This window comes from Fundulus heteroclitus, chromosome 17, assembly GCF_011125445.2.
Source record: "Fundulus heteroclitus isolate FHET01 chromosome 17, MU-UCD_Fhet_4.1, whole genome shotgun sequence".
Classification (NCBI taxonomy): domain Eukaryota; kingdom Metazoa; phylum Chordata; class Actinopteri; order Cyprinodontiformes; family Fundulidae; genus Fundulus; species Fundulus heteroclitus.
The window spans coordinates 2,854,179-2,881,775 of NC_046377.1; the positions used below are offsets into that span (position 1 = coordinate 2,854,179).

The window sequence follows — 27,597 nt, forward strand, 5'->3', positions numbered from 1 at the left end:
GAATTTAGCCTAGAGGACCCCTCATAGATGAGACTTGTTATTAACTTGCCTGTTTTTACACCACCAGTCACCTCCCGTGTATCAAGAATCAATCAAGAATGTTTTATTCTCACCATGTGTTACATGGTGAAATTACATTCGAGGCAGACACTGGCTTAGGATGTAAGCAAATACACAGCAGGCTTAGTATTCACAGTTTCCCCACACACATTAGACCATGCAAGTTCATATCAGAGTCGTAGAGCTCTGATATCACTCACTTTGCGAGTGGCGTGAGCCATGTTACATGGGTTAGTCCCTCCATCATTTATCTCAAGTAATGAGGTCATTTTTGGGCAGTGATCTTAAGGTTTAATTTATAGAAATGTGAAATCTTATATTCCTGAGAATAAGAGTGTGCAAATAAGCAATAACAGTAGTGTGAATGTAACATATGACGGAGCACAGTCTCCCATCAGGGGTCGATTGCCCTCTCAGCTCTTGGAAAGAAGCTGTTTCTAAGGTTATTAGTTCTGGATTTGAGGCTTCTGAAGCGTTTACCTGATGAAAGAAGGGCAAACAGTGCATTGCCTGGGTGGGTGGGATCAATGGAGATGTGTCTGGCCCTTCTCTGGACTCATGCTATATAAACTGCCTCTCCTTCCTCTCATGCACTGTGCAGTTCCTATACCACACAGTTATGCTGAGAGATAAAATACTGTCTATAGTAGCTTTGTAAAAGTTTTTTTGCATCCTAGTAGAAAGTTCAGTCTGTTTCAGTTTTCTGACGAAGAAGAGAAGTTGTTGGGCCTTCTTCACCATGTGGGAGGTGTTTACAGAACAGGAGAAGTCAGAGGAGATGTGAATGGAATTGCCCAGAAATTGAATGTCATCCACACGCTCCACCACCTCCCCCTGTATGCAGAGAGGAGCGTGTTCAGTCTTCCTGGACCTCCTGTCGTCGCTTCATCCAAATTGCCTGCTGGCAGTGGTCAGAGGGCTCGGTGGCGCTGATGTATGGCAGGCTCCCCTCGGTCAGTCTGTCCCAGGGCAGCTGTGGGTACTAACATAGCTCACCACCATCAGGATGTGAATGTGTGCATGAATGGGTGAATGACTGACTGTAGTGTAAAGCTCTTTGGGGTCATTGGACTAGTTAAAGTGCTATACAAGCAAAAGCCATTTACCAGTACTATGAGCTCCTTGGTCTTGCTGGTCTTCAGGATTAGGTTGTTCCTGGAGCACCACTGTGTCAGACTGCGAACCTCATCTCTGTGGTGGGTCTCATCATTGTTGGAGATGAGACCCGCAACAGTGATGCCGTTTGCAAACTTCTCCACTCTGTTTGTGGGGTGGATAGCAGAACGGTCCTGGTTGAAAAGGGTGAAGAGAGCAGGGCTGAGGACACAACCCTGTGGTGTGCCAGTGTTGAGTATCAGTGGGGTGGATGTGTGTTTCCCCATCCTCACCACCTGGGGCCTGTTGGTAAAGAACTCACTGGTCCAGGAGCCAAGCGGTTGTGGATAATCTCAGGTTGTGGAGCTTCAGAGCAAGCATTTCTGGGAGCAAGGTGTTAATGTCCATGAAAAGCATCCTAACATAGGTGTTGGGATACTGCAGATGAGTTAGATCTGAGTAAAGTGCTAATGAGACGGCATCCTACGTGGAGCAATTATCCCTGTAGGGGAAGTGCAGGCTGTCCAGGATGGGAGGGATTGCTTCCTTGATGTGTTGCTGTAGGATCCTCACAAAGCACTCTACGATGACAGGGGTCAGAGCAACAGGACGATAATCGTTAAGGCAAGTAATGGTTGTTTTTTGGGGACAGGCACGATGATGGATGATTTCAGGCAGGCAGGGACCGCGGAGAGCTGCAGGGAGAGGTTGAAGATGTCCAGAAAGACCCCTGCTAGCTGGTCAGCACATGATTTAACTGTCCGTGTCTGGACCTGCAGCCTTGTTGGACCTGCAGCCTTGTTGTTGTTGTCAGGGAGAGCCGGGTCGCTGCTGGGCTGCTGTGCCTGTTGTCTGAGATGGTCCTGATGCCTCTCCACATGTCGCGTGGATTGCTGCTGCCGAAGTGTTCCTCAATGTGCTGCTTGTACCTGTGCTTGGCCTTTTGGATCCTTTTTTTTTCAATTCACTCCTAGCCCTGCTGTAGGCCAGTTTCTCTCCTGATCTGAACGCATAATCTCGGGCCTTCAGCAAGGGATCGCACTGAGCTGTCCTCCCATGGTTTCTGGTTAGGAAACACTCTGGTTGTCCTTGTGGGAAGGACAGCATCCGTGCAGAAGTGAATAAAAGAAAGCACAGATGATGTATTATCTATTTGAAACAGTCCTGTAATGCTGAGCAGGCCTCCTGAGTCCAAACCTGAATGGTTTTGGTCACAGGTGTGAATCTGCAGATCAGTGGTTTGTAAGCAGGGATCAGATCCGCAGAGATGTGGCCTGATGATCCAAAGTGAAGAGCAGCTTTATATGCTCCTGGGATGTTGCAGTAAACTTGATCCAATATATTATTTTCTCTGGTCGGGAGCTTAACGAATTTGTGAATTTTAACCTTCAGGCCACAGCTTTGGGAAAAATAGTACCACAGTAGAGGTCCTTAACATGAATCAGTCCTCTATTGAATCGCCACCTTAACGTGGTGCAGTGTTTTTGTACCACTATGACACTGAGCGTGTTGTTGTCCAGACTTTCAGGTCATGGTAAGGTAGGTTTCTCATGACCAATGGGCCTCCGAGCAGGGGTCAGAGTATGAGCGAAGCAATGTCAGGATTGCTGCAGTTCAATTTGGGTGGCAGATGAGGATCAATAATGGAGGAAGTTAAATATGATCCTGACTGGACTTTGGTCTGTCTACACTGAAGCTCACAACATTTATACCCCCACCATGAAGATTAGTCAAAAAATGCCTTTGGTGAAGAAATTGGATGTTGAAACAAAGTTGAGTGGAAGGACGAAGTGAAGTCAAGGGACAGCCTTTTTGCAGATAGTTATTGGCTATGGTGCTTGACGTCCATGGCTACGTTCACACTGCAGGGTCTTGGTGCTCAGTTCAGATTTTTTTTTCTGAAATCTGACTTTTCTGCACGGTCATTCACATTACTTCCCTGCATCTGAGTCCAGGGTAAACTGTTTCCAGCTCTAAACTGATGGTGACGCAAAGCACGCTTTGGTCCAGGAAACATGGAAGAAATGGGTGGTTTTGCTTTCATCGAGTGTCCAAAGAAACCCGTTTAATGTGTCAGGGGTTGCTGAGGAGGAAACAAACCAAAGAAAAAATAGAGAGTGAAACTCTGTACTCTGGATTTTTTAAGCCTTGATCACAATTTAGTATAGGCCCTTCCAATCTGGCTTGAATAGAGGTTTCGCTCCATATATTAATGAGGTCTAACATCTCGCTGTCCCTCCGCTGTGCAGTGCCGTAGCCGCTGTCGTCCGTCTTGCTAACTGGTATCACTTCCCTCTGGTTGAAAGTTTTTGACAAATGTTGATGGAAGTGATGTGAAGGTTGCGTCAAATCTGTCTTGGATTGTTCCCACTGGAGTCACAATCAAAAAGATCGTATGTGACCTGGATTCAGGAGCACATATGGAAGTGGCTCGAATAGGAGTTGAAAAAATAAGATATGGAGCAGGTTTTAGCATTCTCACTTGTTTGAAAAAGCCAGAGCTGGTCACTTGACCCCCCAAAAAACATATATGGACCACATTTTCCTTCCATCAGATCTGTGTTCTGCCCAAAGATGCATTGCTGGAAAAGGGGGAGTGATCATTCCCATCTGCCTAGAGGTCACACTGACCTTCGCTTTAAAGTCCTACTAAGTAACATTTTTACCTTAATATATCCCCTTCTAAGTCCCTGTGATGGTAATCCAAGGGTTTATGACACGATTGAGGGGCCTGTCAACTCCTCCTGGTGTCTCTGGCACACTTGCAACTTTCTGTGATCCGGCCTGGAGGTGGTATTACGGATCTTTTCTTGTTCTTGACAAACATCTTTGCAGCAGCATTGGCATTGGCATTGGCATTGGCATCAATAGCAGTGTTACCAAGTATGCTTATTATAAACGACTCCTGGCTTGTATTTTTTTAAGTCTCTTGTAAACTTCGTGAGTCGTAGTTGTGGTTTATTGGGCTCGTTTTTGACCGTGACGTCTCTTATTTGGGGAACAAACTAAGCCACTAGTTCAAGAGCTATTAATAGACCAGCTCCCACTGTGCTACAGACAGCGAGCCGGTGACTCTGTCCACTATCCATCTGTATACACACATCTATCACTCACTCTCTCTCTCACCTTCTCCTTGTCCCCGCCCTTTCCTAAAAAAACAAAACAAAACATGAGCTAAAAACAGTGTGCTGTAGTTGGAGGGGACTGGGAATTTACGACAGTGCTGTTTTCACAACGTCCTGTAGGGGGAGCACCACTTAAAAATGACTTAGTGCAGCTTTAAAGGCATACTATGCAACATTTTTCAGTTAATTAATGTGTTCCATACCGTTTTGGATGATTAAATGAGTCATTTCAGGTCGAACAAAGGTTTTCTCGGCCGCCCTGGTGGTCTGTGGGGGAAATACCGCACTTGCAATTGCAAGAGCTCTCGGCCCGCACTCACAGGCTCAGAAATCTCGTGCAAGACCGCGAGAGTCGGTCTTGCTTTACGGCGAGAACTCCATGTGTTTTTGCCCTGCCATTCACTATATGCACGCGCGAAAGCAACAACAAAGAACCGCGTGTTAACGTCAAATAAACATGCAAGCATATCGAGTTTTATTATTATTATTATTATTATTATTATTATTATTATTATTATTATTATTTATTTATTTATATTTTTATGTTGGCGAGACGCTACCGCGGCGGCTGGCGCTGCGGGAAACCCTGATGTTCATACCTTCACTGTGTTAGTCATTGTTTGTACTGCCGTTTTTTCCACTTTTCATTGCTTTTGCCTGTCTGCTAAGCTCAAAACAACCGCGCCTGGCTTGACGGAGAAACCAGAACAGCTGAGCATCTTTATGACAGTGCACTTTTACTTTCGCCCTCTGGGGGGAGCCTCGCTGGAAAATCAACCCCGGTTGCATAGTATATCTTTAAGCACTTTAAGTATCAATGAAGGCTAGCAGAACCAGGGGGCTTCTCTAGGCTGATGGCCAGCGTTCAGCTCCTGTTTGAAGGTCCTGAGGATAACCTGATAACCACAAGCAGCAGCAACAGATCACTGACATCTGTTAGCAGCCGGACAGGGTCTCACCTCCTCTTGCCCGAACTCTCCGTTTTCAGGCTGTGTCGTCAAAAATGGTCACTCCTGGCACGAATGGAAACAGGCTGGAAGGAGAGGGTAGGTAAAGGCTGGGTAGGTTAGAGAAACAATCCCTGAACAAGCTATCAGTCAGTCAGTCAGTCAGAGCCACTGATGGAGCCAAGTTTGCTCATCTCTCTTCTCTTGTTTGCCTTTTTTTAGGAACAAAATCAGTGTCCTTCCCAAATAGAATGGACAAACTATGCCTTGATTTATACTGATATTAATAACTGCTGAACGTTATTGCTTCACACATTACAAGCTTAATTTTTTAAGTAGAATTTTGTGTGAAAGATTAACCCAGAGTGGCTCATAATTGGAAACTGTAAGGGAAAACAATGCAGGGTTTTGCTTTTGTGTTTTTTTTTTTGTTTTTGTTTTTTTTAGGGGGAAAAATCTGAATAGTGTGTTGTAGTTATGTATCCAGTTGGCCTGATTCAATACTTTGTACAGAACCAGTTTCTGCACACATGCCCCGAGATGAGATGTGAGTGTTCCTCAGGTTTATATGCTGTACTTTGTGTGGATCTGTCACACGCTACCTCAATAGAAGTACCTCAAGGTTTATGGTTGTAATGTGACGAAATGCAGACCAGATCAACGAGTGTGAATGTGGTCCCAGCGTTGCAGCGTGCAAACACAACGTCACCTGTTCCCGCGAGTTCACAACATTTACACGGAAGGATTCGCTTTCTCAGAAAACCTCTTGATGTGGGCCGTGTGTTTTTAGACCTAGAAAGATACAAAGGTACAGGTACTTCTTCATCTTTTGTCAACCCACTTCCTCTTGTGTATGTTGATGAGCTGTGCAACGCTTCCTGTCTTCCTTTACTGCTTTTTACATCATGATAACTGTCCTAGATTGAATAAAAAAAAAAAAAACTGACCCGGGACATTTTCATTTATAGCTCTTTTCCTGTGGCTCTCCCTGATGTAGCAGCAAAGGCGACTTTCCCAGAAAGGAGGTCTGCCCTTTCCAAGACGCAGAACAATAGAAACTGCCTTTAGAAGCCAGGCCAGTTCTTTTTTAGAAAGTAAAATGTTATCGCCTATAGATGGCGGATCTAGCAGACAATTCAGGGCTTCTACTGCCCGTATTTCCATCAGTAGAGGAATGCTGAGGATAGATTGCAAAGAGAAGGACTTAGGAGTTTATTCGGGTGGAGACGGTACAGAAAAGTTTTTTTTTCTGTACCGTGAGAGCCATTTGAATTATCACTTTTAGTTTGTGCACATTGTATGAAAAGACACATACCCGTTTGTTCCTCACTGTCTGACTTTAAATCTGACCCACTTCCTTTTTTAGAACATTTAGAATTCCCAAAATTACTTATCTGTGCTAAATGGCAGAATAAACAAGGTCATTTTTATCTAATCTTTTCTTTAAATTTGGAAAATGTACATATGTGTCCTTGGCATTTGTCAGAATTGCCCTTGAACTGGATCACGTGGGTTAAACATTTCAGGGATCCTTCCACAAGCTGCTAACAATAATAATATTTTGGCCCATTCCTTCCAAAAGAAGTGCTGTAACTGAGTCAGGTCTGTGGCCCACCTTACGCACACACCTTTTCACCTCTGATCGGATTGAGATCAGAGTGTTCTGACCCTGTTGTCTTTGGGTCACTTTGTAACTGATTCTGTGGTATTCTTTGGGTCACTGGCGCTTTGGAAGACCTCTTTCAACCCATGATTGAACTTCCCTGCTGAAGTCTTGAGACTTCGCCCCCACAATGTGATGCAGTCACCCCCATACTTATTTGGGATATCATTCTTAGGCTTGAAAGTTTGTCCTTCTTTCCGTTAAATTAATTGATTTTTAATGCCAAACACAATAACCTTGACTTAATTAGACCACAGGACATGTCTTATAAAACGTAGGATATTGTCAAGATTTTGTCAAGAGATTCTGCCCCACACCTACGGCCATTAGGTATGAATCATGACCAAAAGACCAAAAAATGAGACACGAGCAGCCAAAATGAGCTTCCTCCGGAGGTTGGAAGCTCATTGCGGCCTTAGAGATGGGGAGCTCTTTAATGCAGGGGGAGCTCAAAGTACAGACGCTGCTTCTTCGCATTGAAAGGAGCCGGTTGAGGTGGTTTGGGCATCTGATCACAATGCCCCCTGAGTGCCTCCCTTTAGGGTTTCTGGGGGTGGGTGCCATTCGGAAGAGACCCCAGGGAAGATCCAGAACTCACTGGAGGGACTATATATCTCGTCAGGTCTGGGAACACCTTGGTATCCCTCACAATGAGCTGGAGGATGTCTCTGGGGAGAGGGACGTCTTGATTTCTCTCCTGGACCTGTTGCCCCAGGGTCCCGTTCTCAGATAAACGGAAGACAATGGATGGATGGATGGATGAACATGGCACCTTCAGGCATCTGCAAAATGTAACAATGGATGAACCAGACTTGTGGAGGAATGCAGTTGTCTTCCTGATATCTGGGCTGATTGCTTTTGACTTTTCCATGATATCATACAAGGAACCAGAGTGTACTTTTGACTCCTGCATGTCTTTGTCTAACTTGTTTAATTGTTTAACTTATCAGTACCTTACAAACTCATTATATCATCTTCTGGGCTTTCCCAAATTGTTTGATGTAAAGGCAGAGTAATCTAGGTGTATCTACACTTTTTAAATTTCAAAAAAAGAAGAAATCCTCTCGCATTGTTCTGACATTTAGCATATAGACACAGTTTTGGGAGTCATAACTGTCCTAAAACAGCTTAGTTTGATTTAATGTCTGACATGGAGAGTAAAAAGGTTCTGTGTATTCTTATACAATGGATGTAAACATCTAATTTTAGCGTTAAACTGAAGATTTGATTGTGGTAACCATAGTCAGTCTTTGTGGCTTTGGTCTGTGTAGTTCAGAAGAAAACAGAGGGATGACGCTAAACAGTGCATGTGAAGCAGAACAGAGAATCCTAGTGCCAAATGTTTCCTTAATCAACCTTTCTAATTCTTTTCATAATGCTCAGATGAGCTGAGAACTAAATTCTGTATTGCAGGAACACCAACCTCACTGTTGACTCCACAATAGGTCATTAATCCTTGCTGACTTTTATTTTAATCTCTATTCATAAAGGGGTTTGACACTAAGTTTTGATTGCAGATACATCAGTGATGCAAAGCCTGATTGAGGTTGTGCATTAATTAACTCACATGGTCATGCAGTCATATAAGAACAGTGATCATACTTCTGCCTCGTGGACTTTACAGTGCTAACAGAGATGCAGCTAGTTTTCTAGGATGACTACAGTGTATTAGCTCTTGCTCTCAAAGCTGGACTTATAGAGTCAGCTGTGTTCAAAAACCATGCAATTCTGTGAAAATGAATTTGTGCCCTCACAGACCTTTTCTGCTTCCGTTTTTTGTTACACCTGAAGGTTTCAAGTTTTTACACAAATTTCAGTACCAGACAAAGATAACATCTGTAAAGGCTAAATGTTGGTTCTAAATCATTTATTAAGGTAAAACAGCTATCCAAAGCCACCTGGGTGTATGTTAATAAATGAAGTGAGTGTGCTGTTACACCCTGTGTAAAGCTAACACAGCATTTCAGAAAAGAAACATCATGCCTACAATCTAGCATGGTGGTGGTAGAATGAGGCTGTTTCCTTTACTGGGACAATGTGAATAATGATAATTGCAGCAGGTAAATCCTAAAAGAGAAGGCCCAGACATTAGTTTCTGACCTTAAGGTCAATGGTTAGGTTATACAACCTTGTCACCTCAGGTCTTCAGAGACCTGCTGTATTCAGTATTCCTATGGCCAGAACTACATTTTCATCCCTGGAACAAACTCCTTGAAAACATGAGAAACTTTTGGCTTCTTTAAGTCTCGACCGAAAAAATTATTCTTTAATGCATCAAAGCATCTAACAAATGGAGGCATGAGACTGAACATTCATTTGCATTTTACCTTTGCTTCCTTTTCATGCAAAGGTTTTTAAGCGATGACGAATTGAGCTCTCTTTTCAAGCCAAGATTAAAGGTTTTGTTTTTTCAATATATTGCCTTTGATTTGCTGTGAAGCACTTTGGATGGCCTTGTTAATTAATTGTACTATACAGTATAAATCAACAGTCCTTGCCTTGGTTTAAGCCCAGTAGCACGGAGAGCTGAAATTAGGCAGAATTAAAAATAAAAGCAGAAATGTGGAAAAATGGTCCAATAAATGAACCAATAGACTTAAAATCTGCCAATTAATTAAAATGAGAAATAATTTTATATAAATATGTCTGTGAGAGTAAGCCACATCTTGCCTAATGAACGCTAGAGATATACATCACCGCCCCACCCCTACACCACCCCAAGACCCGGCATTGATAAGCAGGTACACATAATGGAAGGATGGATTTACCACATATTTTCGAATTTAGTTGCACTTCACAATTTATTACTTTATTACAACATATTATTTGAGCATTTCATTTTAATTTAACAGTCTTTTTCTTGTTTGTTTGTTTTTCTTAAAGATGTATTGCTTGTTTTTTTCCCCTTGAATTGTCTTACCTTGTATTTTTTTCTCAAGTCTTTTTATTTCCATGCGTTCTTTTGACATTTTTCTGTCTCCCTTTTTTTGCCTTCTGCATTTCTGCCTCCTTATGCAAATAAGATGGGCTGTCCTTTGTTGGGTCAGCTCCTGTTTTATTGATCAATCAATAGGAAGGTGCAGGATCTGTGTGCAGATTGATTGTGCATGTCTGGACTTCCTCCGTTTAGCGGCCGGAGTTCAATAATGGATGGAGTGGATCTGCCAAGCCCGTCACTTCCGGTCCTCCATACAGTGGAAACTTGTTTTCTCCTGTTTAGTGGTTTATTTACGGTTCCAGTTTGGCTTTCCTGCTCTTTTTTACCCTTCACTCACTTGCATTGACTCATGTTTCTGTTCATTTGTGCTAATAGCGTTCCGTTGTGCATATTAAGCCTTCATGACATAATGTTTTGAGTATTCTGTCCTAATGCTTTGATCCTTTCTCCTATTGAATGCTTTTGAAGGCGTTCATTTTTTCTGGTGCTGAAAAAGTACTTCAGCATCAGGTAAGCTCGCCTGTCAAGGCTTAAGAGGTAGCTTAAGAAAAGCAACTTCATTTGAAAGTCAAAGCTCTATTGTAGAGGGGGACGTAGAATATAGCTTTGCCGCTGATGGACAGCTATATGCTGCAGGATGTTAGAAAACCTAGAATATCATTAAAAGCCCGTCTTTTGAGAACATACTTCTAATCTAACTGTTTGATCCGTTTGTGGAAATATTTCCTATTCTGGGCACTGCCTATGATTTTTGAATAATTTCATGATTTTGCAATTTGTTCATTTGAAACAAATGAAACATCAACATGAATTAAAACAATTCTACTAGGCCTATATCCTTGATATGATAAAATATGCAGATAAAAACAAGAAGTTTAGAGGCTGTGCATAGAATGTGTTTATTTTACCAGTGAAAAGACGGCATTAGTTCATAATAACCTTCAAACATGCCCACACGGCCCTAGATTGTTACACTGCAAAAACCAACCTAAAAATAAGTAAAATGTTCTTAAAATTTGTGTTTTTCTCCTTGATTTGAGCAGGTAAATGATATTATCTGCCAATGGAACAAGTATTTTGACCCCTAAAATAAGATAATTAGACATCCTGCATCTGAAATAAGATGATGGAGATGATTTGTTCCGATTTTAAGTGCAAAAATCTTATTCCATTGGCAAATAGTCTTATTTACCTGCTCAAATCAAGGACAGATACACTAATTTTAAGAAAATTTTGCTTATTTTTAGTTGCGTTTTTGCAGTGTACAGATGTTTATTCTCTATACTCTGACGTTAACGTCTGTCTTTTTAAACATATCAGTGGATCATTTCACTGGTTGTAATATTTAGAAATTCCATATTTTCTTAACTCTGTTTTAATCCTGCAAGTCCAACCAGGGACAGGCGTAGCAAATTAGCTATTGCTAGAAACCTGTACGCATAGCACCCAGTTCCCTTAAGAAGCAACGATAAATGTATTGGTCCCATTTAAATGACCAAAGAAATCAAGAAAAGTCGTGCGTTGTCCTTAGACACGAGCAGCTAACCTCTTTCATCTTGTTTCATTGACTTCCCACCTAAACCTTTACATTTGCCTGCTCACGTGTACTTCCCTCTCTGTCTAGTCTGTCGTTCCACTCATCCTCTGCGCTATGCTCCTCGCTCGTTTCCATGGCAGCACTTGGCTCTTGGTTACATGTGTGTGCGTGCGTGTGTGTGTGTGTGTGTGTGTGTGTGTGTGTGTGTGTGTGTGTGTGTGTGTGTGTGTGTGTGTGTGTGTGTGTATTCATGTTTTGGTTCTAGTCTTGGAAAATCAAACACATAGCATTCAGCTTTCAGCTGTGAGTGTGGTACCTTTAGGGTTAACATTTTTGACACCTGGGGGATAAATATACTCTGCTGCGTGTGTTTCTTCTGGTTTCACCCCCCCCCCCTCCTGCTATTTGGTTTTCTGCCGCTAGATGGGAACAGCGTGCAAAAGACTCTTTGACACTTTGAGCCATGCCCTTACGCAACTTGTAATGGGATCAGGCAGGTCACGGCAGAGGGATGATGCTTATTTCAATTATGCAGCGCCATGGCCTTAATTAGGCTCATTTTTAATTATTAGAGAGACACACAAACAATACATACAAGACTTTGCTCTGCTGCTCCCAGGGGAGGAATTATCATGATATCTGGTTAAAATATGTTGTGTAGAATTAAGGCATGTACACCGATGTCTCTTTTATGACTTCAGTCAGGCTTTAGAATTGAAATAAAATAGAAGAAGGCGTTAGCGATGTGGCGGACCAGTTTCTCTGCATCAGTGTGGATGATATGATGGACAACAGCAGCTCTGATTTTTGCCCCATATGGAGTTAGGTGGATTTAGGTGTTCCTTCCTGTTCCAAAAGTGCCTGTCTTACATTTTGTTTTATCTCAACATGTGTAATAAACTTTTCTTTTCTTGAATTCCGAAAAAATTATTCTGAAAAGTCTAGCATGCAATTGTATTCAGCCCCTTTACTCTTATACCCCTCAATACAATCCAAATGAATCACGTGTCTTTAGAATCCACCTAGTAATTGGAGCCCGCCTTTGTGGTTAAATCTGTGTATGAATTCAGCTGTTCTGTTTTTGGCCTCAGGGTTTTTTTTTTTTTTTTAGAGAACAGTACTAGCGGGATCATAAAGACATAGGAACCCAGCAGAGAGGTCAGGGAGAAAGTGGTTGCAGCAATACATCGATTCACATTAATATGTTGATTAACGATCCAGTTACATCGATGCAAGATGAAAATATGGGTCCATATCGTCATTTGAAAAATTACGATATGGACCCATATTTTTAAGCCTTTATTTTTTAATAAAAATAATACAATTGTTTATATGGCATAATAAAATTTTCAGTTAATTAATTAACAAGACACAAGACTATAGTGAACAGGTGATCTATTTGCTTATTATTATTACTATTATAATTTAAAATAAGAAGAATGCTGTTTTTGATTTAAATGCCCAAACCTGGAAGAGATCAGAAATTGAAAGTTTAACTCATATTTGTTTTTGTGTGTGTGTGTGTGTGTGTGTGTGTGTGTGTGTGTGTGTGTGTGTGTGTGTGTGTGTGCGTGTGTGTGTGTGTGTGTGTGTAGATAATAGCTTTAGATGGGCAGATGATGTCGTGTCATATTGCTCACAGACTTGTGAAGTGAATTTAATCAAACTCATGTTGTAACAGACTTTGTGATGTCGGCAAATATCGTGTTGTCATCCAAACAAATCGATATAACATCATATGGTGATAAAGCTTGTGAGGGTTACACAATCTCCCTAGCTTTAGCTGTCGCCCAGAGCTCTGTTTAATCCATCATCTGGACTCGGAGAGAGGATGGACCACCTGCAGGCCTACCAAAACATGGACATCAACTTAATCTGAATGGTGAAAAGAGGATTAATCCCATAAGCAGTCAAAATGCCTTTTATAACTCTGGAGGAGCTGCAGAGATCCACAGCTTAGGTGGTACAATCTGCTGACAGGACAGTTGTACAGTCCACATTCTGGACTTTGTGGATGATTGGCAAGAAGAAAGTCACGAGAAGTCCTGTTTGTGAGGCATGATCCAAAATGAAACGTTTTAATGTACATGAAAAAATGTTGCATGTGGTGGAAACGTAATGCTGCACCTTTCATTAAACATATAAGAGGCTTTTTTTTTTTGTTAGTTTTTTTAGCTCTGGAATCACTTCCTTATTGAAGAGTGAGCGAGGTTGTAGTGACCTGGAAAGACGTGAGGTCGGTGTAGACAGAAAGAAGAACAGTGACACTGAAAGTGACCGGCCCGTACAAACGGAGAACGGACCAGTGGAAAAGAAGAGGAAACGCTCTCGGCTCTGTCCCCCTGGTCTGGCTGCACACCTGGCTGTCTGAACTGGCCTTGTTCCACTGGTGTCCTCAGACCCGGTCCACTCAAAGAAGAACCAGCGCTGTCTTTTATGTCACGTTTCCGTGGCAACCGCACCGGCAGGTCAGGCGCCGGTGAAGCATACAGGAGCCGTTTCCTAATAAACTGGCTTTTATTATCTAACTGCGTGTTTGCTCATGTGAGAAACACCCTTAAAGTACGACTGCTCTCATTTCAGCCAACAAGCGCCTGGCAAATACTTTACAGGAATTAACGTTTCTTTCCAAAGAATAAACGGCTTCAATTTTTTTTTTTTACCGCAAATCCAAAGAAGGCTGGGAGGCATATGCTAAGCTTGTTGACATCAGCTACTCATTTACACAATCAGCAAACGCAGAAGTAGATAAAACAAGTTTGGCTCTTAATTTCATATTGCTCACACTGGTAAAAAAAAAAAAAAAAAAAAAAAAAAATAAGATGCTGTTCTGCGAGGTTAAGATACAGTTTAAACCAGACAGTTATATAAACTGTTAAAAAGTACATAATCTTTCTCCCCTCAGTGTCTGACAATCAATCAGACTAAACGTTTATCGTTTTTTGGTCAGTCAAGATGAATAAAATTAAATCAATTTGCTAAATACCAAAAGAATAACTTTTTTGATTTTTTTATCAGTTTCTTCAATTTTAGACTTAAAGATGCATTAAGATTTAATCCCTTTAAACAATTTGTAAAAGCCCAGGTAATAATGTCCTGGTTTTGTAAGGCTCTGATAGTTAATTCACAGTGTTTATGTTCAACTGGAGGCATACCTGTGGATGTACGTTGTGCCGACACCTCAAACGCACTGCTTCCTCATGTGACGACATGGAGATATAAAAGAAAATCTTTTTTTAAGATATCAGGAAGAGAATGTGGACATTCATGTGTCTGGTTCATCTTTTGGGTCCAACTCCCAGATGCCTGAAGTTGCCACCTTCATCTGTTCAAACAATTATGTAAGCATAAATCACATGGGAATGTCCGGCCATCAGGCAGTTCAAGAAGGAGGAGGGTTTCTGTCACCCAGGAATGATCCTGTGGTACTGGAAAGTCTACAAATAAACAAATCAAATAAACTTGGGAAGACAGAGGCCGAAGCTGGTGAGAGACTTCCATTGTCCACAGTCCATCTAGTCCTGTATCAACATGGGCTGAGAGAAAGAATCTCATTTATCCCAGGACCTATATGAAGCATTTCCTCCATTCATCAAAACATGTAAACATTGGGCTTTTAGTTTCCCGCACCTTGCTGCGTTCTTGTAAAACCCCTGCCTTTTCTCGTCTCCTGAGCCAGACGTTTCATGACACCCCTAAAAATAAATAAGATGTTCAGATGCCCCATACTGAATCACAGGATTTCTTATTCCAGCAGAGATTTCTGTCCAATTATGAATGGCAAGCTAGTGCTTCTATTAACAATCTGATGGTTAGAGTGCAATAAGATGGGGAGCAGGCAGCTGTGGATGCTCTCGGGTCTTGGAAATAAGTGAGTAATAGTAAGACACTGGTCACCTGAAGCAGACGGACCACAGTGTGATCTGTGTGACATCCATCATCAGGATCAAGGCTTCAAGCTCATAACCAAATTTGCTTGCAAATGTTTCACACCGATTGTTTTTTTTTAATAGTAACAAAAATTGGTAAGAAATTTGGCTTTATAATCCCCTGCCATAGGGGGAACAACAGCATCGCTCTTGCAGTGTTTGCTAGTAAAGCTTTGGCATAACAAAACACCATGTTACCCCAGTTAAAGTCAGCAAGCAAATCCCCCCACTGTGGGTTCCTTTGGCCTCTTCCGTTTTTAAAATGATATAAAGTGTCCTTTGAAATGTCAGATATTGTTATACAAGTCAGTGTGTGCCAGGTGTGCTTGTAAGAGCTTTCTGGTCACTGTACAGCCAAAGGACGTGTCTGAATTCTTGGAACAAAGTCAAGCTCTTGGCTGGACTCCAGCAAGGCTGACCCATGACCCCGGCCCGATCAATGGAGTTCTGAAGGTTTTAGGTTAAACGTGACTATTATTTGGACCTAATTATAATTTCATCTTTGACAAAAAATATCTGGAAAACAACGGATTATGATCCAAACTCCACCATGTTTCACTGTGGTATGTTCTTTTATGTTGTTAAGGATTGTGGATTGTAGGATTGTGGCCCAAAGGTTTCTCTCATGACCTGTTTGAGTATTTTACCCCAACCCTGAATGCTTTCTTTGGCTGAAAAGGTTTTCGTATTCTATCCTACTTCTGAGTCTAGATGTATGGAGAATGCAGAAGACTGTTACTACTTGTAGAATACAGGCGGTACTATCCAGAAACTCCTGCGATTTCTTCAACGTTACTGTCTGCGCCTTGGCAGACGTCCAGACCCGTTTCTGTCCTGACTTTTTATCAATTCTGGAGAAAAGTGCAGCTTTTGTGATGTTGTTGACCCATACTTTTTCTATTTACTAATGGCTGTTTTCGCTGTGTTGCGGTCTACAGGTAGTGCTCTGGAATCTTTTGTACCCGTCTCCTGACTTTTACTTGTACAGTGTGTTTCATTTGGCCCAAACACACCGCTTGCATCCGAAACCTCCACGCTCCATGCTAATTTTCCTTTTCCTGACACACTGGCTGTGTAAATGTTCCCTCTACGGACCACCAGACTCGCGAGATCGTGTATTCCCGCGAGAGTACGTACCGCAAGTTTCGGTTCCACCAGCATTAACAAGGCATGCAGTAAACGGAAAGCTGCAGTAGCTAGGCTAGCTAGTTAGCTAACCAACTCGAATAGCTAACTATGGCATAGCTAGCCAAACCTTTTTTCAGGTTTGTTAGATTAACTATAATTAATGTTGCTGTTCTATTAACTTTACAGCTATAAATGAAACTGGTGTCGTGTGACTAAAGGCAACTTTTAGTGTTAGTTGAAGGCAACTTGGATTAAAATAAAAAGTCATGACAATCAGAATTCACAAAGACAGCATTAAGTATCTCCATTATGGTAGGGGAAAATGTCAAACCTTGGTGGTCATCTACACACCAACTGTTTTTGGTGGGGAACCCGGTTTGGTGGTGAATCCTCCCACAACTGAAAAGCCAGTTAAACTGCCGTCCCCACCCTGCACTCTTTTTAACCTCTGCGTGACAGCTCATTGTTCTTTTAAATCGCCTACTTCTTACGTCTCCTTCACTTTGCTAGGTGCGTTAATATTTGTATCTACCAACTGATACATAATCACACTGATAAGCACAGATCCAAGGATTTTGGATATAAGACTGTTTGACATTTAAAGTTGATTCTGCTGAGTACAGAACAATTTGCAGACGTCTTACTTTAAGCTAAAACCAGTCAGGCGCCAAGCTTTTTGTTGGAATACTTTCATTTAGTTAAAGCGTATCTTTCATTGTAGTCAGTTTGAAACTTGTCCTCAGAAGATCTCTAACTGTAGCATTAACCTCTGTGAGCCTATAATTACTGGTTAAACCACAGCGGGGCTCGTTCACTACGTTGCTAAACCAAAAAAGCACCCGAGCTGCTGATGTATCAGTAATCTAGGGCCATTATTGAACCTCTTTCACTCGGTTTCACTCTCACTCATAATGTGTCGCTAAGAGGCTTACATTGGTAATTTATCCCCTTGTGAAACACAAAGGAGGCTTCATTTTGTTTCACACAACAGCCTGCTTACTGGAAGGTATTATTTCCCTCTTTGAGAAAGGAGAATTCTGAAATTGCTCATGTCTACGTATTTAAAATGTGAAAACAGCCTAGAAAGTTTCACTTTATGTCAGTGCTAAATTGGGACGTTTGGCTTCAGGTCATTACTGAACTATGGATGTTAGGAGGATGACCTGGAAACAACAAATAAGTTTAGTTGGTCTTAGTTAATTAAGTAACAGTGACAAAATTAAACTAAACCACTATTTACTCAGTTTGAATAAGTTAAAGCCTTTTATAGCTATTTAATATAGTGGGGATTTTTTTAAGGATACTTGTCAACTCCTTTCTCATAAATTAGTTAATCACGACATTACTGTGCTGTCTTGTTGACAGGAACACTGCTATTATATTACTGTAAGTAATTCTTGAAAGGGAATTTTCCTGCACTACTTTTACTCGCTGACATAAAATCATGTGAAGCTTGTGGTTTTGAATGACCAAAATGTGAAAATGTCCTAGGTTTTTTTAATACTTTCACAATGCACTGGTGAAAGGTTCTTGAGAATTTGTCACTTTACTTTTAAAATACATTCTTGTTCATTCAGTTCGATGAAATCTGTCAAGCGTTAGCTGTTTAGGTTTGGCCATACTTAGCTTGGTAGGTTAAAGTGAGCAGTTTGGCCAGTGAAGACGCTCAGCAGTCCCAATTGGTATTATGACCGTATTTATACATTGTGTTTTCTTCTTTCAATTAAGTTGTGAATTAAATTAACAACAAGTAAAATTTGACAGATCTACTATCACACAGTTGTGTGATTAACATCAATCCTATGTTTTAAATGTGCCTCAAGAACAGAAAGGTGAGAACTCTCCAACCATTTCCAGTAAGCCCCAACCTCACATGACATGTCATTTTCTTTTGTAGTAACAATCTACTACATTGATCTGCTCGACTCATTAAGAACTCTAGATCTACTTGAGAACTGACTCTTTTTGATGTGGCTGTTGGCTTGTGGTTGTTAGGTTCAGTTAAGCTGACAAGTACACCATGCTCAGCATTTGTGTCTAAATGTCCTAATCCACAGATGTTTGGGTTTTGGTTGTTTTGTGTGTGTGTGTGTGTGTGTGTGTGTGTGTGTGTGTGTGTGTGTGTGTGTGTGTGTGTGTGTGTGTGTGTGTGTGTGTGTGTGTGTGTGTGTGTGTGTGTGTGTGTGTACTTGTACTTGCAGCTGAGTGAGAATTTTTTTTCACATTTTACTAGTAAAATGAGGACTTTGATGTAAAGTGAGGACCTTTTCTTTGTCATCACTGTTTTTCTGAGCTAGGGGTTAAGTTTAGGACTAAGGTGTCAATTGGGTTTAGGTTAGGGTTAGGGCATAGAAAGGGTTTAAAAAGGATGGAAGGCAATGGTAGCCGAGGCATGATATTTAAAACAAGTGTGTGTGTGTTTTCAGCATTTTCTCATCGTTTATTTGTGTGCTTGAGGTCTATCCATATTTAGTTGTTATTTTTCCCATCAGGGGTTTGCTGAACTACTGTAGGTTATTCCTTTGATTTTGGTTTCTTTGTATATCCTTGTGTTCTGTTCTTTCTGAAATTTAAAGTTTATTTCTCCTAGACCTCTGTGTGTAGTTGAGCTGCCCTAGAGTCCTAATTAGTCTCCCTCCCTCAGCTTCCCTGCTTTCCTTCTGCGACAGCTGTTCCACTTTTCTTCTGATTAGCTCATCTGGCTCCTTTTGCCATTTTCACTCCTGCCTCAGTATTTAAGCTCCTGGGGTCTCATTTATAAAAAAAAAAAAAAATGCGTAAAATCCATCCTAAAAGTGTACGGATGTGTCCGGTTTTGTGTTTTAGTGGCTGGACCGGTTTGTTGACAGACACTCAGTGGCATCACGGTAGGATGCAAGCTGGTTCAATAAAGAAAAACAAATAACAGACTTACGGGTTGACTGACGAAAACAAGAAAGCAGGTACACGGCAAGGAGGAGACCAGAACTGGGTGGCCAGCTGGCTGATTCAATAGAGGTGGAAAATAAAAGGAATAGCAGGTGGAGCAATTAAACACAGGTGAACGGCAATTAGGGAGGACAATGAACTAGCCGGGACAGGAGGATAACAGAATCTAACAATGCATGAGAATGACCAGACATGAAAGAAAAAAATCTAACCATACCAAGAAGAGCAGGCAGAAAACAAAGTTGCAACAAAACAACTGAAATCAGAGGCTAAAAAAGATGCAAGAGTGCTTTATAAACATCAATACTGACCAGAAAGCTACACTGATGGCAGGGAAAAAAAGGTCTAAGGAGAAACTTTACTAATTGTGCAAAAACACAAACAGACTACAGGAGCCCCAGGGACCTGCAACTAACCCAACCCCGGGGCTCCTGATTGTATGCCCCCCCCCACCCCCAAAAAAAAAGAAAACAACATACGGCAAAAACAAATTCAGATTTATAAACCATGCGCGCAGTTTCCCTTCATAGATCATAGCTGTACCTGAACGTGTGCATACCAGTTTCTGCCCTCTTCACGCCCTGATCCAGCCATAAATGGTTGATGAAGACCACTTCATGAATGTTAAATGTCTGTCAAAAATGGGTCTGCTGATCATTTTTCTTTTCATTGTGTAATGGCAACCACAAAGAAAAAGCAAAAGAAACTGCAAACAAAATTCACAGAGAGGAGTTTATTGAATGTGAAGATCAGAGGTAACAGCACAGATGTTGTCCACATTAAAAGAATGTAGCACTTAAAAAGTGAATTTTGCGGTTTTAACTCAAAGGAAAGCCTCACGGAGCTGAGCGCCGGGATAAGGTCCTCTGAGACTGTAAGACTAGGAGGGAAAAAAGTCCCAAAATGCTAAAAGCATTATAGGAAACTGACAGAATGCTCCACAGCTGAGCACCGTGTGGCGGGCGAGCACCTTCATGACCCAGCATCTGGGAGGGGAGCCGCTGCTTCCTGTAGATCATAGCAGAGAGCAATGCTTGGAGTCTAAACTGGCATATTAGCCAGTCATCCTCATTGCTCTGGAAATCTTTATTCCGTGAAACGGTGTTCCCTCCTAATTCTCCCATCTGCAAGGTCTTCCAGAAGTGACCTTCTGGGGGGGGGGACACTAGTAGAAAACCCCTGATAAAATGTTGTTGATTTAAGCTGGCTTATGGGCATGCTTTATTTATTTGAAACTGCCCCTTGTGTAGTTATGTGTCACCAGCACAAGCATGAACAACGCTTCAGTTCTGAATGTTGATGATCAAGTCAATCTCTGATTGAAGTGTGATATGGAGTAAAACTGAAGGCTCTAGAGCAGTGGTCCCCAACCTTCTTATCACTGCGGACCGGTCAACGCTCGCCAATTTTAGGGGGGGCTGGGGGGGAGGGATGTTGTCAACATCTGTTGATTCGTCAACCTGGAGTGCTTACCAAGTTAACGTGTTAATCCTCTGAAACAATTGTATCTCAATATTTCCTCAATGCGCCGAGTCACGGTACTAGCAGACAGAGGCACCTGTGCTGTCTTTTTAACAGCAGCCTCTCCTAGAAGTTCACGACAAATGCCTTTAGTGGCGGGAAGGATATATTCTTCACCAATAGTAAATGGCTTTTTAGCCTTAGCAATACGGTTAGCCACCAAGTATGATGCCCTCAGTGCATTAGCATTTATTGATGTGGTGGCCGCCATTAATTTTTTCTTTCCTTCTGGTTCCTGTGTTTTTCTTTCAAAATACTCCAGGGGCTTGTCTTTTAAAACCGGATGCTTGGTCTCCAAGTGGCGAAGCAGTTTTCAAGGCTTCATCGCCGCATAAGAGTGGCCTTGGTCTGTGGGAATCACCAGTCGCAATAAATCCATATTTCAAGTAGAACTCCTGGTATTGTCTGTTAAAAACTTTAATTTTCTTTGTCGTAGGGTCTTCCTCTGTCTCTTCATTGGGCCAATTTTCCCTTTGAAAAGAAACTTTCCAAAGACATCTGTTTTTTACTCATTTTGCTAACTTGTGGGTAAAATATTTGGTGGTCAAGGATTAGCTGAGGGGTGGGGGCAAATGACCGGGCCCTTCAAAAAAGCGGTTGGTGATGATGAGTTTTACCCAGAATGCACTTGGAGAAAATATTGGCAATTGAATTTTAGTGTTTAGTGCCGTTTAAAAAAAAAAAAAAAAAAAAAAAATATATATATATATATATATATATATATATATATATATATATATATATATATATATATATATATATATATATAACTTAAGCAGCCTGGTGCTAATTGCTCCATGGACCGGTACCGGTCCGCGACCCAGGGGTTTGGGACCACAGCTCTAGTGGAATCATCGTGCAGTCTAACTTTTTTATATATATATAGATCCCAATTTTTGCGTGGAAAGTGATGTACGCAAGTTTCAGGCCCCATTTTGTGCGTATGCAAGCTTTATAAATGAGACCCCTGGTTTTTCATCATTTTTTATTGCTGGATACTTCCGTGACACTGTCTCTGCATCTGTCCATTCTCTGTTTTATTATCACCACGCTCATCCAAAGTTCCTGTCTGAATTTAGGTTCAAAGAACAACCCACAAAACCTGACCCTGAAGAAAAAAGAGATCCCTTGAAAGGGTTTGGATGTTATAAACCTTGTCAACATTGTGGGGAAAATCTATTATAATAGAATCAACTGCTTATAGAGAAACTGTCCCTGCTTGCGGTTATAGTGTTGAACATATCATTTCTTATTCAGGTACCATTTAAGAAACTTTAAAAAGTTTAACATTCTTTTGATTTTAGTTTGCTTTATTGTGGTTTTCCTCCACAGAAAAAGTTCAAACCAATCGAATGGCCTTTCCGCGTCTTGCTGATAACAGCACAGGTTGCCTTTGATGTCTTTGGCTCATGTAGTGTTACATCCGTTTTTCTGAAAGGTGACTAAAAACATTCTGAGGCAAGCTTCAGTCCAGAGAACTTGGCAGAGTTTCTGTTTAGAGACATTTACGTTGAACTGTATTTAATCATTTCTAAGCTCTTTCAAATGTTTCAAAAAATGAAAACCTTCTTTATTTCAGCTTGTTCGCGATAAACAGATTTAATCCATGGTTTCTTTTGCATTAACTACAGCATTAATGCGGCGCGGCATGAAGGCGATCATCCGGTGGCTCTGTTGAGATGTTTTTCCGTGGGGATTAGGTCAGGCCAGTTTCTGTCCATTCAGGACAGGGATGCCATGGTCATTAGAGAGGGCATTGGTACGTTTTGGCAGTGTGTACAATTACATCTGCATCTCAGTGCTTCTGCAGCATTTTCTGACACTGGTTTTCCTTCCACCAAACATTTAATATTTGTGCTTAAATACGACAGTCTAGACAGCTTCTTTAGCAATAACATTTGTAGCTCGTCTGCCAGTAAGTAGTCCTCCCTGTGATCGCACCTGACCTTTCTGTATTAAAAATCCTTTACAGGTAAATCTAATTTTAGAGCTGTGATTTCGAGTTCGACCGTGACTAAGGCAATCTCTGACTCTTTGTCTGATTAGGTTTTGAACTCATGAACTGAGCATCAAAGAGACATCACAGGAAACCAAAAAGTTGTGGGGTTCATAATCTGACTTTAGGCCTCGTCTGCTTCCAATCGTTGACTAATCAGGGGGCACCCTTGGCCACGAAACTACTGCGGCTCCTTGACACCTACCTGAGTATTTTCCTTTGGAAACAATATGCAGAGTGGAATTATTCAACTGGAACCATCGTCGCTCCGTATGGAGATGATGCCTGTTTCAGGGGTTCCTGTCTAAAACCACTAGATACAGTATTTGCTGTTAATTTATCATGGAATGGCATAGGGTAATGCTGGCTCTATCCAAGGATGTTAAGAGAAGCTTGAGTGGAAAGAAAAAATACCCAATCTGTTAATCCATGACAGTAAATGAATACTGATATTCTAATTTATTGAGATGCAGCTGCATGTCTTCACGTTTGCTCTCATTTCTCTGAGACTGGTATTAGTTTCCTGTCACACTCTTCATCCATGTCTTTCTTTCTCCCCTTTTTGCCACTTGAAACCTAGCTGCAAACTCTAATCGCTTCATCTCTGTGTTATAACCCGACCTTCTTCTGAGAGAGAGAGATAGAGAGAGAGAAAAAAAACAATTCTTAATCTATGACTAAGTTCAGGATGCTTCTGAGACTCCTCCCTGGCTAGTTCTTATTGGTCCCGATATCAAAAAGTGATGCGTTAGGCAGGCCGCACATCTTCAGCTACTGGCAGCTTTTTCTGTGCCGTGGTTTTGGAAGATGCTTTCAGCGGTAATTCTAAGAAGAAGCTTTCACAAAGTGGGACTTTCCTCCCTCTTGAATTTCAATCACAGTTTTGATTTCACTTGGTTACCGAGTGGTTCTGCCGGGTTCATTTAGACATCGATCTGGGAAGGTAGTCTGTTGGTGACGTTTTAAACGCAGCCGTGATAGGGTTGCATTTTTCTTTGCTTCACTGCCGCCATTCATCTGGTCAACAAGTTTAACTCTTAGGAAAAAAAAAAAAAAAGAAAAAAGAGAGAGCATTAGACGCACATTTGCATGGAGATCTAGGTTCGCAGGCGTGTTTTCAAAGACCTCTTCATGTGTGTGTCTGTGGTTGGCGAGTGTTACTGCTCTGTGTGACTCATGTTCCTGTTTTCATTCATGACTGCACAGAGCACAGGCTGAGCGACTCTGATGTCAAACGCCACGAGCCGAGGAGGTCAAAACAGGGAGGAAGGTTTAAGGAAAACAGAGAGACCGCCGCAGGCTGCCGGAGGTTTTACTCGCTGGCCGACGGGTTAAGAGAGACGACCGAGCTGTGAGTACTGTTCCCAGCGCGCATAAAAGTGTTGCTGTCTCTGCTTCTGATGGTCTGTTCTACTGCTTGGATTGATTCCGATGATTCCGATGTGTTCAAGCGGCGCTCCGGCTGGGATCTACAGTTTGAAAAGGCGGCTAGTTTGTTAATAATCTGCATCATAGAAGGAGTTTTGCATTTTAGCTTCTAAGTGTTATTTAGTTAGAAGCTCTGGTTCACTTAATTACTTTGTAGCTCCTTATGTTTGTTCTTCACTGCTACCATCTTGTATCGAGGAAATTACCCTTCCGTATACTTAATACTTACGCCCATACTAATACACAAAACAGTCGTGGGTGAATGTTACTTAGAACATTTTCCGTATTTTATTATTTTTTTGTTGGTCTTTTCGTCTTATGGGCTCGACACACGGGGAGCGACAAACGGCAGAGACGGATGGCTTTCATCGCCATCGCCGTGAAAGCCGTCACACGGGACACGGCGGCGTCGGGAGCGTTGCGAACCGCGCTCTCGGGTCGCTTGTCTCCCAGACACGGGATTGATTATGAAATGGGAGGGATTTTGAAAATTGATTTTCGAAGCACTCCACGACAGATGAGGATGAAGAGTCAGAAGATTTAGCTGGAATCGACTGAACTCTTGATTTTAAGTCTAATCTACAAAGACAAGGAAACAGCCTGGAGAACATCATTTGATTGCGAATTTGAGCGCTCGATGTGTACGAGCTCGAAATTTCCCTTGCAGGAATTTCACCGGTCGCCAGGCTGGAGGAGGGCAAACGTTTGTCGCCTCGTCGCACAAGTTCCGCGGGAAACGAATGGAGAGGGAGCGGCGTCGCCTCTCGTGTGATGCTCGCATAAGACTTTCCTTAGGACGAAAAGGAGCCGTTCAAAGGAGTATAGATACACTGATCAGGATTCTCTAGGCCAACACCAATTAACAGTTTTATTTAAAGGCCTTACCTTTATTTTTTATGAAATTGTCTTTATTAAAACATAAAAGGAAAATAAGAGTTCTGCAAATTGTTTCCGTCCATCCATCAATTTTCTATACCCACTTTCCGTGGAGGGTTGTGTGGGGGTGGCTGGTTCCTCTATCCAGCGGTCAATGGGCGAGAGGCGGTGTCCATGCTGGACAGGTCGGCAGTCCACCATAGGACAACGTAGAGACATACAGGACAAACCACCATGCGCACACACACACCTAAGGGCAGTTTTGAGAAATCAATTAACCTAACGGTCATGCTTTTGGACTTGTGGAGGAAGAGAATCGACACGTGGACAGGGAGAACATGAAAACTCCATGCAGAAAGACCCCTGGTCGAACCTGAGGTCCAAAACCAGGACCTTCTTGCTGCAAGGCAACTGTCTGCAGATTGTTTGAATCCCTAAAATGATCTTCAATATGTCCCTAACCTTCATCTGATTTTCAATTAAATCAAACGGAAGTTCTCTAGACTACATGCTATTGTGAATGCATTTATGGACCAAGAATAGTGGGAGTTTTGATGCATTTAATGAAAAAAAAAACACATTTATTTATTCATTTGCTGATCTTATAGTCATGTTGGTTGGAGAAAATGGTCTGATTCCTATCGCCGGTCAACTCATTGGTGCATCTCTATTTTGTTTCCTTCCTTTTGATAAAAAAAAACTTTCCAAACAGTCAAATATGTATTTTTTGTAAGCAAGAAAAAAGGTGTTGGAACCCAGCCAGCAGACTCTCATTGAGTAGCAATGGGTGGGCGTGTACTTCTTTACTCTATGAGTCAGGACTGTGGTATACGGCACCCCTCCATGCCTGGCCAGCACCACCTATTAGCTGACACTTTGGACAGTTGTTGGTAAACCATACGTTTCAGTAGAAATGTAGTTGGAGCCGCTTACAAAACCAACAAGGACTATTTGTTTTGGTAGTTGACTTTTTGATTTTAGAAAATCGTGAGTTCAAATTCTATAGCGCTTATGTAAGCTTCCAATTGCAAGCTGTCACTTGAATGCAAACAAGTAGCATGCTACTTTCTTTCTATTTTCCACCACGTGCAGAATAACACCTTTAATTCTGTGATAATGCATGAGCTGAAAGTTGTGTGCTTTTTAATATGAATTAACATCAAACACGAAGATGGTTTCACGTTTCTGCTTCACTACAAATAAGGAGTTCTGAATCCTAGCGTTCACAGCCCACCTCTGTTCTCTGGTAGCTGGAGACCACGCCCATCTACAACTTCCGCTGCAGGCTGAAATGAAAGTTATAGCTTTTTTTTTTTTCAAATCATTCTGCTGACATGTAGCTTTCGGAGTCCAACTAATACAGGTAGCCATAAAAAATAACGTTATATTGATTGACGGAGACTGTCCGTTGTGTTACTGTGACTCGCCGCTGGTATGCGGTGTTTTAGAATGAGTAGCAAATTACACCAAGTCTGGGTTCTCATTTGAAACCGTTGAATTATTCTGGAACTATGCGCATGCAGATCTCCATTCCTGTGTCACAAGTTAGAACAGGGTTACTCCCTTATTCTTGTATCACTTTCTTCCTCTAGAAAACCCCTCATAAAGGTACTTTTATCTGAACGTCTTTAAAAGAAACGTGACAGTGAAACAGCTGCATAAAGGTCTTGGTGAGTCCATTCAGGTCTAATAATGGTCCCTTTTTTTACCAAACCTGGCTCAACATGGGGAAACACATCACAAAAACTGTTATTTTAGATTTAAAGTTTAACATTTAACCGTTTAGAAATTGTCTCCTGAACTGGAGGATAAAGTCTGCACTCTCCGACCGTGTCGTCAATTTAAATTATGCTAATCTTTTCTCATCCCTTCAACAATATTTCTTTAGGCTCCTGACATGAGTGAATATTTTCCAGGTGTGTAGTCAGCTCTGGATGTGAAATAGAAATCTGAAAGTGTAACTGTCTCTTGAAAGAAAGAACACTAAAGATAGATGGGGTTTCCCTACTCTTGACCGAAGCTTTCAGTTGTCTGAAGAAGGTTCTCAGTTTCAGGAGAACTGTATCTTACAGCCCAGGCACTTAAAGCAACCGTTTCATGGTAATGCGTTGAGTTAGCATTTTAAAATGCTAGAAAATGCTAGAAATGGAGACTAAGAGAACAACTATACACCTGTAATCAAGGTTTTTATTGAAGGATGGAGCAGTGTGTGTTTTGGAGGGGGTGGGGCATATGTGTATAAATAAGAGTCGGAAGTTTGAAATGTTGTCAGAAAGCACATTTTTTTGTCAGCATCCACAGCTTCTCCACAATGCCACTTAGGGTAAACATTGCATGGTTCTCTGTATATAACCACATCAGTGCCAAAAACAGAGACACAAAGTTCGGAGAAGGTTTTCTTTTCTTTATTCCGTTCATGTACAACA

At 41.6% G+C, this 27,597-nt stretch overlaps 1 protein-coding gene across 2 annotated transcripts in view; it reads left to right on the plus strand.

Annotated features, from left to right (window-relative positions):
* LOC110368831 overlaps nt 1-27,597 on the plus strand; it is a 75,740-nt gene that overhangs the window by 19,600 nt on the left and 28,543 nt on the right. For both annotated transcript variants that reach the window (XM_021319082.2, XM_021319085.2), the window contains exon 2: nt 24,074-24,218. In XM_021319082.2, coding sequence (XP_021174757.2) covers nt 24,074-24,218 — 145 coding nt within the window. The remainder of the gene's footprint in view (nt 1-24,073; nt 24,219-27,597) is intronic.